This window comes from Caloenas nicobarica, chromosome 1 (assembly GCF_036013445.1).
Source record: "Caloenas nicobarica isolate bCalNic1 chromosome 1, bCalNic1.hap1, whole genome shotgun sequence".
Taxonomy (NCBI): domain Eukaryota; kingdom Metazoa; phylum Chordata; class Aves; order Columbiformes; family Columbidae; genus Caloenas; species Caloenas nicobarica.
The window spans coordinates 9,563,081-9,577,211 of record NC_088245.1 but is presented as its reverse complement, the minus strand read 5'-3'; the positions used below and the strand labels follow the sequence as shown (position 1 = coordinate 9,577,211).

The 14,131-nt window shown below is 38.4% G+C and overlaps 1 protein-coding gene across 2 annotated transcripts in view; it reads right to left on the bottom strand.

The window, feature by feature from the left end:
• The window catches only part of SEMA3D (semaphorin 3D), a 142,291-nt gene that overhangs the window by 19,327 nt on the left and 108,833 nt on the right, over positions 1-14,131 (bottom strand). For both annotated transcript variants that reach the window (XM_065628540.1, XM_065628530.1), the window contains exons 12-14: positions 5,242-5,464; positions 2,030-2,118; positions 176-217 (exon numbers count right to left, since the gene is read on the bottom strand). In XM_065628540.1, coding sequence (XP_065484612.1) covers positions 176-217; positions 2,030-2,118; positions 5,242-5,464 — 354 coding nt within the window. The remainder of the gene's footprint in view (positions 1-175; positions 218-2,029; positions 2,119-5,241; positions 5,465-14,131) is intronic.

Sequence of the window (14,131 nt, the reverse complement as noted above, 5' to 3'; positions counted from 1 at the left end):
GCAAATGTGAATTAGGCAAGCAAACAAGTTCAAACATATCTCCTTCTTTTCAGATACATTTTAAGAGTCACCCATGGAAAGCCTGGTCAGTAAATAACAGGCATCAACTGAAAACAACAAGCTAGATGTTCAGTGTAGCATATATCCTGCAGGAATTAAATGAACTTGTGATTACCTGCTTCTGAGAAATCTCCATGGTCGAGATAAATGAAGGGTGCTGAAAAATGAATTAGTAAGGTTTGTTAGTTTACGTGTTTCCTGGTCTTAATGAAAAAGAGTACAGAACTTATCATTAAAAAGTAAATAAAATTACAGATCCATTTGCTTGATTTAAACAAATATTTAAACCAAAACCCCAGAAATCATTAACTTCCTGCATCTAAAAATACCTCTCATAAATTGTCCCTGATACTTACAAGGAAACAGACTTTAATTCTTAGAATTTGCAATTCACCCCATCCTAGAGACTGGCACTGAGCCTTCACATCAACTTATGTTCTTATTAAACACTATTTGAAAGGCTTAGATGGCATTTAAGGGATACAGAGGCAGATCCTCTGCAATAGGATGCATTTCACTGCTATGAGAGACAGCGAAATTTTTGCCAGTGACTGTTGTAAGAACAGGATAAAGATTGGAGTATTATCTATCGCCTAATAGAAGATGATTAATCTAAGCCTATTGTTTAATGTTAATGCAGTCAAAGGAAATAAGGGATGTTTTTTCAGCCTTTCACCCCCTTCAGTTTTCTGGATTTGAAAACACAGGGGCAACAGTTATAAATGTTAACAACAAAAACGTGAAGGAATGTCTGCTGAGGAGGAAAAAAAAATAACTTCTTTTTTGTTTTAAATATGATATGGTACATTCGCCATTGACGTTAAGTTTTAAGAATGCAGCAAATCGGTGCACATGCTGAAACTGCTGATTACTTGGCAGGCCACTGAGAAATCTTGGTATACTCAGAGTGATATTTATAGTTGGTGTCCAAGACAGTAGGAAGAAGACATAGAGACCCTTTAAATCAAAATTTCATTATACACATGACATATCAAAAGGCATATGAAGAAATATACTCTTTGAAATAATTATTAAAGGTCCTGTCCTTAGGCTTGGAAAACACTGTCTCTAGGTGCCAGATTCATTTATTTAATATGGGCAGAAATTCTGGCTAAGACCTCATACAGCACATGGGAGAGAGGATGTGTGAGAAAGTAATCAAAATGCCACGGATGCAGATAAAACTTGATGAAAAAGCAAGGTGAAAACTGAAGAAGACCTATATAGAGTGGGAAGCAAGCAAAACGAGAACGCGAAAAATGAAGAAGAAACTACTAAATGGAAAAGAAAATCAGTAGGGAAGACATAGGACTTCATTTTCCTACTGCAACAGTATGCTGATGTCAGCTCCCTCACGAGCAACATGGTTAATCAGAAATTGTGCCCATGCAAAAGAAAGGACGTTTGAACTTTTTACAAGCTGTGTTAGTAGTGCTGCAGTTACTTTTCTTCTTTATCACAAATTAAGAATAACAAAATCAAAATGCTCAAAAACATTGAGTCTGCACCGATAATCAAAACTAACTTTGTTTTACTTTCTTTATGTTTTCAACTCCCAAAGTTATTATTTTTTAAAAAATTCTCTACATCTGTTCAATGTTGTTTGTTTGCTTGTTTTAAAAATATATATAATTTTACTAAAATAGTCCCAAAGCTGAGACAATAGAAAAGTTTGCATTAAAAAGAAACTAATACACATTTAAAAATTCAGGCTTATAATAAGCTTGCAAACTAGAACAAAGCAGGAGAAATGAGACTTTCTATGAGTTTGAAAAATCATGGTCTGTTTGGTTTTGGACTTTTTTCGATTGACTTACCCGAAGAATACCAAGGCATTTAAAAATTTACAGTGTCCCTCTGGAAACTTGAACTAGTTCCAGTAAACAACCAACCAGACGGATGAAGCCAATTTGGGCCTTGAAGTCCCCTGAATAATATTTAATTGATGTTGTGGCTGTTAAGGCTTTACCTTGAATATCTGCAGCTCTTCCAGGACCACCTCCTCCTTCGTCCACTTCTCCTTGGTGATACTCACAACTTTCAGGACTGTGCCTATATCTGAAAAAAATGTTAATGACGGAAAACCCAGTTATTTTGCAGTACTTATGTGCCACTCCATTCTTCATAGCAACTTGATCTCAGATCCTTTTTTTTTTTTTTTTTAACAATTCACGCTGTAAACTTACGTGGCAATGAAAAGCTAAAAATCTTTTTGGTCCTAAAGATAAAACTAATGCATCAATGATGTAGCCTTCAAAGAACATCTATCCTTATCTGCATCTATTTCTTTCTACATAGCACTATACAATATATCTACAGTTTTACTGTATGGTTGAGCCAATACGATTGTAGGCTGTGCCTGGCAGGGATGGTCTAACCCTTCTGCTACTTCACCAACACACACACATGCATGCAAGCACGTCCACACTGCCAGCTAGAAGTTTATGCACTTGAGCCAGAATTGAGGCCCATCTGACCCCAAAGAGACCCAGATTGGGGGCTACATTGGCAGAAATTTTTTTTCTATTTTTTTATAGAATTAGTTTTCATCCTGTATAGCACCTAAAACAGGTTTCATTTTAATGTAGGGTGTTAAACAATGAACTCTTTTTTCCTTCTTTTTTTTTTTTTTTTTTCATTTTAGGGAAATTTTTGAACAAAATCTCCACTCAACACCAAGATCTCCACTCAACACCAAGATCTCCACTTAATCATTACAGAAATTACTTCTTTGGAGTTATCTGGAGAACTTTTAAAAGTTAAATCTATTTATCAATTTTAACCTGAGTTCCTGCTTGGTGAAAAAAGTAGCTGCTCATTTCATCTCAGACCATTACACATCCATGAACGGCTTTAAAAAGAATCCTTAAAACTTCTCAGGTGAAGTGGACTGGGTGTTGAGATGTGCAGCGTGGAAATGACACAGCACAGCTTATTCCTAAGCACTCTGAATAACATCAAAATGATGAAAAATAATGCATTATAATGGAAAGAAATGAGATTTGCATTCTTGTTTTCCCAGACTACTGAAGATCTTATCACCAATCAAAGCCAGAAGTACTTCAGTTTGCCTTATGCCTCAGAGCTTTTGTTTGTTTGACGTAATTGCCAAAGCTTGCATATGCACAATTTGGTTGCATCGACTCAAACATGTAATAGGCTTCTGATCTGTTGCTGCTCAAAGTCTCCTGGGTTATTTGGTGTATCTGTGTTTAGTCTCTCTATAGAGGATAAAATAGAACAAAAATGTGTTTTGGGAAAAGAAAACTCACTCTTAAGGACGGCACTGCAGATAAATAAATATCTGCGTATTATGGAGTGCCACCTAGTGACTGCATGGTACATGCTGGCCTTGACATGTCTAAACTGGATGGTTTATTCTGAAAGAACACTGGTGCTGGGTAGTAACAGTTAACCTGGGGGTATTTGAGTTGCTGGTGTCTCAATATAATTTTATTCATATGACAAATTTTACAGTGAAGTATAACAAACATCTGAAAGCAGCCTCTACAGCCATTAAAATAATATTTTGTGCATTTTAACTAGTGAATTTGTCTTTTTGGACAGCTAAGTTTTAAATTACTTTTTCTCACTCTTATCAGAAGAAAAGTAAGTTTTAGTGAGTACTCCCAAATCCTAGCCAGCTCACAGCTTGGGAATGTGTGCTTTTGCCTTCTCTGATGACTCTATTAAAGATTGCATTCAGAAAGCAACAAAGATTTTCTGTCATCACAGCTAGAGATTACTCCCAGCCCTCTCAGGCAGCAGAGAAGCAAACAGCACTTTAAAATTCTTTTTTATGACAGTGTGATATTCTCTTTGAAATTGATGTACTTGACTTGTTGGGATCACAGAGGGACTCTCATACCATCTTTTTTTGGAAGACAAGAGTTGTGAGGGGAATTGGACTGAAAGACATAAATGGCCCAGGAGAGAGGCTATCTCTGGACTCACATGTGTGATAACACAGCTGGGAAGCTCTTGAAGGCTGAGACAACCCACACCTTACAAGAGGCAATGCTCTATGACAATCCGCTCCTTTCCCAACTCACTTCAGAATATCCATACTTATCAAACTACACTGTACGACACCAAATTTTCTTATAGGCCAGATAAAATGCTATCTAATCCAACAGCACTGGGGTAGAATTCACATAGAAATCTTAATTTCTTTGCAGCTCATGGCAGTAGGTCATCCACTGCCCTTGGACAAACCTGATCACCTCAATGTCCCTTAGTTTCACCTGCTCTGAAATGGGGGTAGCAGCAATGACCTTCCTATTAAAGCATTCAGATCTACCAGTGAGAAGTGCTTTGTAAGATCTGTTACTAGTGAGAGAACATCAAATTGTGGATTAGAACAAGAAATTCCAGTGGAGTAAGATGGTAGATTATTACTTCAGAAGTGTTATGAATAGATATATTAATGTTTCTTCGCATACAGTGCTGCTGGGTGATTCTTCCAGTGAATCTAAATTTAATTACTATGGTAAAAGTAGACATTGTCCTTAAGGCATATAACTATCATAAAAATATAAACAAATATGTAATTATCTATTAAAAAATCTGCAAAGTCGATTTCTTCCCTGACAGAGTAGTTTAACCTCTCTCTGTTCAATCCTGATCCTCTTGTTTGGAGCTATTCATGTTGCTAAATTATATCTTTAAAAGTGTTTAAGTGGAATTGTTGCCTTAGGTTCAATTTTAAATCTTTCTTATTTGTTCGATGTCCTATGAGATTTAATGCTGAAGCACCATGTCATTACTGGTAACAGGAAGTACTCCTTGAAGTTATTAATGTGCTTGGTTTTTTGTTTTTCTAACTGGCTATTGATGTGCTGCCAGGGGCAATTGTAGCCAGACTGCCATATAATGTAAAAACAGGTACTGAATGGTACTCAGAGGGCAAGTCCAAGTACTCTGACTCTTAAATGCTTTATCACCTCAGGACCAGAAGGCATTAAAATCATAATAGTAGCAATGTCTTGAGCTGATAAATTAATCTAATCTTAGCATTTACATGAAGATTTGGCACAGAATCAGGCACATTTAAATGCTTCCTGAAGCTGCATACGTAGGAAAAGTTTGTTAATCAACAAGTTTCTTCAGGACCTGCTGGAGTAGAAGTGTTCTTAAAGGATATGGTTTCTATAGAATGATAGTACAAGTCCTCTCTCATACCTGTTCCTAGGAAAATAACATCATATTGCCCATCCTCTGCCATAACATGGTCCACCACAATCTGAGTCAGACGATAGTCCACATTGATTCGAGTGAATACTGGTCCTCCCGTCACTGGATAAACGGATTTATACATCAGTGGGTGGCGTTTAATGAAGCTAATGACTTCGTCGGGGAAGTCTCTGGTAGACTTTATAAGCGGATCATAGGTTTTGCTTGGACACTGAATGAAAGAGAGAAAAAAAATAGGCATATTAGGCAAGAAGTACAAGCAATGTGCAGGTTTCTTTCTGTAGTAGAAAAGCTGTCTGGTCCAGATCAGCTGTATCAGTTTGTAAAGTACATTTTTCAGTGGCTGGTAATTTGATTCTCAATTGGAAAAGCTCAGTGTTGATTTGAAAGCATGGGAGAACACTGGCAGTGTGTGCTTCTCTGGTTCTTCAAAGGTTTGTTTTCTCCCTCATTTTTCCACTCTCTCCTCTTTTCATTTTTACCTCTCTTCAAAAGCTCTTTCCCTACATCTTCATTTTTCCTTTATTTTGCCCCTACCTATTCTCCTTTATCTTTTAAAACCACCCAAAACTGTTAATTTGTTTCAGCTCACTCATTTGTACTACCACTCATAAATATAAATCTTCTATTCCTTTTAGTTATATGCCCACACCTGCAACTACCTATAGATACATCCAAGCTTTGAAGAAAAAATTGTATAGACTTTTCTTCTTTCTCGGTGAGAGATTTGGATAACCCGAATTAAAACTTAGAGGAGATATGAGCTTCCTTAGCTTCTCTAACATACTCGGGAAAAGAAAGAAGCATTAGAAATGAGAAATTGTCTGTTCGATGGTAAATAAACAGTGAATTAATTAATATTTGTTGCACTAACATATCTGTAAACACAAACTACTAAAAGCTACACAAATTTTTTGAGTTTTAACACCAAATTATCTCTAAGATCAATATTAAGGCATGTCATAATATTCATACCATTATCAACAATAATGAAAATACCTTATTAACGTTCATGCTGTATATTCACTACTGTGATACACTAAGAACATTTTTAAACATATTTTTGAGCCAGCATAATTTAATCATAAACAATCTAATAATATAGGAAAAGACTGAATTTTTATTTAAATATTTAGAAACTTGTATATAATATCATAATAGATGTCATCGGTGTAGGCACTTTGCAAAGTTGGTCTTGCGAATAAGTCACAAATTAGATCCATATTCAAGTAGAAGTCAAGCTTTCTGTGAGAACACCTGTGAAGCCAGTAAGAAATCGGGTTGCTTAGTGATTTTTCTCATTCCAAAGCAGCACTTGGTCATCGTTACTTCATTTTTTGAAAGCACTGCTTTAGAACCAGAGTAATTCTTGTGATGGGCTCAGTCCACCTGCAACAAATTTTACCTCCTCATTCCCTGCCCCTATCATGGATGCCTTATCACATTGGATATTTTAAAAAGCCAAGGAAATCAATTTTGGAGTGAAGGAGATTTGTCATGCTGTCTAGCTTTCATTTCAGGGCACAGGTACCAACACACAGTTATATTTGCCACATGCTGAACAAACCAGTGCAGTTATCAGTGTAATGACTTTCAACAGCAAGTCTGGAGTGCCCTCCCGTGGCCAGCATGGGAAAAGCACAACTATTTAAAGCGCAGGATCTGCTCACAGATCAAAGTTCTTCTGCTTTTTGCATTTCCGCTCCTCTTATCGAAGCTGAGTTTCTGCCCTCTTCATGCAAAGAGCCAGAACTGGGCAAGGGCAGCACCAGGATGCCCCCATGTTAGGATAACGGCTTGATTAGTCGTGGGAGATACACTCGGACTTATTGTGGCAGGAGGACTCTAGTTAGTGCTTTAACTATGTTCATTTTTCCAGACTGAAACACCCACACCTATCTTTTTTCTTATCTATGTAATCAGAGGCCATAGCTTTTCAGTGAACTGCACCTCCTACACCTCTCGTTTATTTTTCTTCTAATAAAGGCAGATTCTCCAGCTGCCAGATGATCCCTGTAGCTCATTATTTCTCAGAAGTTGCTTTCCTTATTTATGCATATGGCTGAAACTGCTGTCCAGGCCCACAGTTCTGCTGCTGCAGCATCCTTTTCTCTGGCTTTGAATAGCACAGTCTCATCCTGTTCTGGTCCAGACCTCTGCTACAGCAATCACTCCCTAAGACACTTCCCCAGTGTCGGTCATTTACTGCTGGGGTTGGTTCCCACCTCTGTTAGACTGATGAACTAATCAATTCAGCTGTTTCTTTGGTTTACACAAAATAAGCTGTCTCTCACATGTCTTGCTTGAAGACCACACACAAACCCACCTGCAAGGTCAGGCATGTTGATGACCCATCATCTCTCATGCTCACCCTTTTCTGTTTTCCTTTTCCTAGCTTTTTGTATCTTCCATCCCTTTACACTTAGTGTCTAATCTGCATCTGAGAAAGCTTCTTTTGAATGGGAGGGCATCTAGATGTGTTACAGGGGCACTACAAATCCTGGATAAGACAACTAACTGGAAACACTATTCCAGTTGGTGACATCCTTTTACGTATGAACTGTTGATTGCTTCAACAGTTTTTATCCAAGTAATCCCTGGGTTCCCTGCCAGGTGGAGCCATAACACAGTCTATAAAGAAAGAAATGTGATTAAATAGTGCCTTTGTAGTATGCCAGGAGAAAGTTTTGTGGTGGAGTTACTCTGCAATTCTCCTTCATGGCTAATTTAGACAGAGGAGACTTTAGTTCATGTTCCCAAATCTCCACTTTGACATACATTCAATCTATGGTGCTAGTTAAGGGCTTGTGGTTAGGATTTGTTTCACTATGTAAAGTTATTCAAAACATTTGACTTAGGAAGAACACACACAGCACTCAAGGGCTGAGCGTGTCCCTCCTCCATTGCTGCTAAACTCCCTTCTCATGGCTAACAGATCCAGCCACTAGCAGCGAATACATTCCCACAGGTCAGGACCAGGCTCAACCCTTTTCTCCCTTGGATTTCCCCTGCCCTTTCTCTGCCTGGGCTGAGAGATGCACACAGCTAAAAAGGGGATGTATCCTCCACCCAGTGGGTAGAGGTATTATGTACCCATGCCTAAGGATGAATTCTTCATGCAGTAAATACATCTAATACAAGACAGTATTATTTCCTTCATATACAGTTCTATATGAACGTGCACCTGTATAAATACCCTAAATGCAAAGACAAGAACAACGAGTTAAGCGAAAAAATTCTGACTGAGGATAACATTCTCAGAAGTATCAGAGACTACCTGTACATTCAGAAATAAAACAGGCCAGTGAAGCACCAATCAGCTGATATTCTACATCCACTCCTATGGCCACATCAGTTGTAACCTAAGTGATTTAAGAGACTAGAACTTATTTCTAGCCCTTGCTTGGACTGATTTCTATGCAAGTGCCCACTTGCTTAGCATTGTTTCAATACATAAAAGTTAAGCCTGTGCATTCTTATCTTCATAAACACTCTGGAATTGTTTACTGAAAATAGGTCTTAGGCTCCTGAATCACTTAAAAGATTTTGAAAACTTTTCCATGGACAGTAAACCTCTGCCAGTTTGAGCTAATATATATTCCATTGCATATTCAGTCATTTTATTTCAATATACAATTTAGTGTACAGCTGTGAAAGAACTGACAATAAAACTAAGGCGGGTTTGTATTATTGTCTTGTGATAACTGCTCAAGGACATCACTTGAAAATACAGTTTAATTAAAAAAAAAAAAAAAGGAAAGTCCTATTAAATGAAAAAAAAAAAAAGTTTAATTGGAAACATGATATATTGCAGGGAGTTATCCCTAGGGGGTTTATGGTCGCATTTCTGTAAGAGCTTGACCCTCCGTCTTGCTGAGTATGATCTTTGACATTCTGTTTTCTGCTATGTTTTCAAAAATTGAAGTCTTTACAATGGTGCACCATTGAGGTGGGCTGTAGTCATCTTAGTTTTTGAAGAGAACAATATCAGTTAAAAATTTCACAAAGGTGTATGTGCTTTTGTATTATATAGCAAAAGACACTACAGAAAAGTGTGACAAAAAAAGGAAAAAAAAAAGACAATTTAGATTTTAGACTTTGTGGTCAAAAGATAAAATGAACCGTAATACAGGAGAAATTATTCATACAGCACAATAAATACACAGAAACCAAATCACATGCACACTTGCTACACAAGCAGTACTTCAGGAATTAACATTTCTCCTTACCTCTAGAACAATCAAGGTCTGAGCCTTTGCCACTTACATCAGAATCAGACCTCAAAAACTCTACTGATTTCAAAAGCATATTTGTCTTTGCAGGGACTGTTTGTTAGAAACGATAGATAGAAACACATGTGCTTTAGTTGTCTTTGGATTAAATTTTTTGCATCAATTTATTCTATACACAATGAGAAAGAAATTTATTTCTTCACTTCCCCCAACCATGCAATAACTCTCTTCCCCCTCACAGAGTACTAGATGTAGATTTTTCCATATATGTGCATTTTCTGTGGTTCATGTTCTCACTCACTACTCTGAGTACAGTCCACATCTTCTGGAAATTCAACGATTCAGTGACTGCTCCCCTATTCACTACTCAAGACCTGAAGTCCATTTCTGTGTGAAAAATTGGAGTAACCCCACAGATCTTAAAGATGTTCTAGATGTATGCCAAAAATGCATCAACAGAGGAAGATGAGAGACATGACGTCACTTACTGGAAACCGCTAGGATAAAATATCTACTGATATGGAACTATAAAGTTGTTACAGTAATCCCAAAGGCCCAAACTCTACCATGCATGATATAGGGAAATCTCTGCCAGCTTGCACAGCTAATTTAGTAGAAACAAGGACTAAAGGTCTGATCCAAAGATCCGTTTGAGTCAACAAGCTTTTCAGTGGGCTTTGGATCCCATCCTAAGACAGCACGACCACCAAGAACAGCTGGGCAGGTGTGATCCTGTTATGCTTGGCCAAGGGAGCTACTTCCAGAGGCTTCACTCACTGTGGCATGATGGATGGAACACGGGAATGAAAAATTCATTTTGGCCACCCTTTGGCAAAGTCCTCAGGCAGCTGTTTAAAGCTGTGTCCACCCATAGTTGTAGAACAATTCCTGTAGGCTTGTGCTTCCTTTCATAGCAATCAATAGGATGTCTGATGATAAAGGCTTCATGGCCAAGTGCATGAATGAAGCCGCCTTTCACCTCTGAAAATGTGAGTTCACATCCCGTTCCATGTCTCGTGATAATGATATCGGTGTTCTCTGCCCAGTTCACAGGGGACATTTATTCACATCATCAGCACCAGATGCTGTCTCAGATATGTGACATCTCACACTGGAGACAATAAGAGATTTGCATTTATATGAAATGTCATAGAAGTGGCTTGGATTACTCCAGCCTAGTGTTTCACGGGGGCTATAAGAGAATCAGGCTGCGTAATAGTTCTGGTAACACCATCATTGTGCTATCTCTGCATCTTCTCCTTTTGCAACAGAGTGAGATTCATCTCACCTGACCTAGATTCCTATTTTGGCTATGTGTGAACTGCCCAAAGGTGGTGCCTATCTCTTTCTTTCTGATAGAGAAGTCTAAACAGCTAGCTCAGATTTGATACTTTTCTTCTAGATAGCTGACATAAAGAAATATGAATGACATTAAATTAGTAAAATTATTACTGCTAGATAAGAATCCTGCAATAAACTTATTTACCATATAACTTATTTTTCTGAGATTGCTTGGGTCTACACTGTGGTGAATGATAACTCAATATAAATATGTATTTTAATAAATGAAAAAATAAAAAACAATAAATTAAAACAAACAAACCCAAACAAAACAGAGAAACAGAGAAGTGCTAAAGACATGTCTATTCAACTGCTGTATAAACTCTGTGGCACAAAACTTTTACAGAATTATTTCAATAGTTGAAGTTTTTCCAGTGCCTTCTGTGTCAGCTCGATTTGACAATAATCACTCTGGACTAAGTCCTAATCCCAGACGACCTGCAAAGATGCCTTTTAATTCTCTCACCTTGTATTTGTATCAAAATCTAGTCAGGAGGTGGTAAATTTAGGCTAATCTTCCTCAAATAAAAGCAAATACACACTAACTTAGCAACACTGCACACATGTAAGCTTTTCTCATTTTTTCACTTGTTTTATTAAATTTGCAGCTTAGCAGAGTGCTGGATGTGTAGATCTCACACAATACCAAGACATACGGTGTGACTGTGTTAACATTATGTGGGAAATCTGGCCTAGATTTTCAAAAGCTGGCATCAGAATTAGGCTCCTAAATTAACCTCCAATATGCCAGAATGTATATAGTGCCCCACACCTTCCAGTGGAGTCAGTAACAGCTGATGGATTTAACACCTATTAAAATTGTGACAATTATTTGGGAACCTAGCTATAAGGTATGTAAAAAAATACCCTTTTCATTTAACAGTGCATCTTTACTTCAGCAGCATTGCTGTCTACTGATAATTTTGTGACAGAAGGCTGTTCCGTGTGAGCTTCAAAAGGGTTTCTATTTCAAGTGTGTTAAAAATCCCAGTTTAAAAGCGACTTGTCGCATTAAGCCTTAGACCCATTTAACAATTATACTTAACCAACCATAGGCTACAACAGGGACTTGATAATACTGAGTGCAGTAGGCATCTGCTTGGTGGATTTTGAAATGTCCAGGCTGGGAATTTTTACGCATTTCGCAAGGAGAACTAAGCATCTCACCAGCAAGTGATGCTCTTGGGAGCATCTGAGCAGTGCCAGAGCCCTGGAACAGGCTGCTCAGAGACGTTGTGGAGTCTCCTTCTCTGGAGACATTCAAACCCGCCTGGACACATTCCTGTGCCACCTGCTCTGGTGACCCTGCTTTAGCAGGTGGGTTGGACTGGATGATCTCCAGAGGTCCCTTCCAACCCCAACCATTCTGTGATTCTGTGATCTGATCTGAAGTAGCCAGCGTGAAATATAAAGGAATGAAATATTTCTTGAATCTCTCCCATATCTGGGAATCAGCTATCTTAGTCTGGGCTTCCCTCCTGGGGGAGAGGTCCCTCTGTTCCAGGCATGTGGACCAGCGCCACTCTGGGAGCTCTTCATTCTTTCCTGTTGAAGGTGTTGCACTTTTCGTGGGATAATTACCTCTCGGCTTAGCCAAAAGTAGTAAGAATGTTGCTCAGATATTAACCTGGAAGGAAGAAAATCTCCTTTTAAAAGCTCTCTGTATTAGTGCTATAGGTACTGGAACACCAGACCTTGCCTTAGAGGGAATGAATTAATCACACGGTCCTTTTCTTTCAACTTCTCAGTGAACAAATATTTAACTAACAAGGAGATACGGCATTCTCCTCCAACATAATGTAAATTCTTCCAAGCTCTAAATAAGTTCCTTTATCACTGATCCGTCAAGAAAAATCAGAGAAACAAAAGAATTAATTTCAATTAGTCACTCTTGTGTAAAATGAGGACCCTCCTCCCAACAAATTGAACTTTATTTGTATAAGCCTACAGAAAAATGCAAAGTCTGAGTCCTGAGGGGTTAAGATGTAACACCAAGGACTGGTATGAGCTTCCAGAATGCCCAGAAGTACTTTAGAAAATGAGGTACCTATAGGTTTGCAATCTTCTGTGGATTAGATGACAGCTAAGAGGTGGCTCTAAGGGTTTAGATTCAACCATGCACTATTCTGAAGATGAAAACTGGGTTCCTGAGTGGCCTAAATAGTCTGATTAGAGCTGCAAAATACATTTTGCATTTGGATATGCCTGCAAATAAGCCTTATTGTTTCTCCACAGCCTGGATGGGTTGTGCCAGAAAGGCTGGACACTCAGAAGGAAGACTTCCATGATAACCTTGGAGCTACTCAGAACAAGCCTGGAAGAGGGTATGGGAGAGGGGAATGAGTCAGGTTCCGCAGGAGGCAAAGAGTGCAAATTTTAAATGGAATCAGCCTCACTCCATCCCCACTAGAAAAAGTAGAAACAAAGTAAAATCCCTACAAATAAATTGAAGTCCCATTTTTATTTTTTTTTAAGATAGGGTTTGCATCCCACTAGATGTGCAAGACCCATTCTACCTTGTTCCAGTGTTCGTCTTGAGTATTTTGGATTATTTTTTGATTTAAAATACTTGTGGTTTTTGATAGAAAAGACTGAAACAAGAGAGCATTAATCTGAGGCTAACTAGGCTGAGACCAGCTAGGCGAGTGAACTTGACTTTGCGGATGGCACTTTGCAATTCTTTGATGACCTCTGCCAGCAGGAAAGGTGACTGGGTTTTGAAAGGCTGCTATGAACTGAGAGGTGATTCATGCTGGGGAAAACAGGTTGGTAAGTAAGAGGAGGTGGAGGAGGCTTTCTCAAGAAAATAAACCTATAAAGTGAAACATTTCACTTAATTAAGCAGCCCCATTTACAGTGGTGAGATCAAAGGAGAGAGGAATTGGAGAAGCAAAGAATGCAGTTTGTCCCATAAAAGATCAGGTGGAAGAGGAAGATAAGTCTGAAAATAACAAGGGAAACCTGTGCAACCTCAATGTTTTATGAACACATTTATTAAAGCAGCAAAGCTAACCAGACAGGAGGACAGGGGGAGGCTTTTTGGCAGACACTATTTCTCTGTGGCTCAGCCAAGTCCCAGTGGGATAGACATCACATCTCGAGCAGCCTGTACGCTTGATGAGCGGAAGAAATAAACGAAGGGGTTTCACTGAAGAAAGGAAGAAAAAAAAATATATAGAGAAAAAGATGGAAAAGATCACAGTAGAATCTGAGGGCTTGTAAAAGGACTTGTTTTAAAAACAAATTAAAAAAAAAATCAGGAGCTCAAGGCCATTTCAGATTTAATTGAAAAGAGGTGAGACATA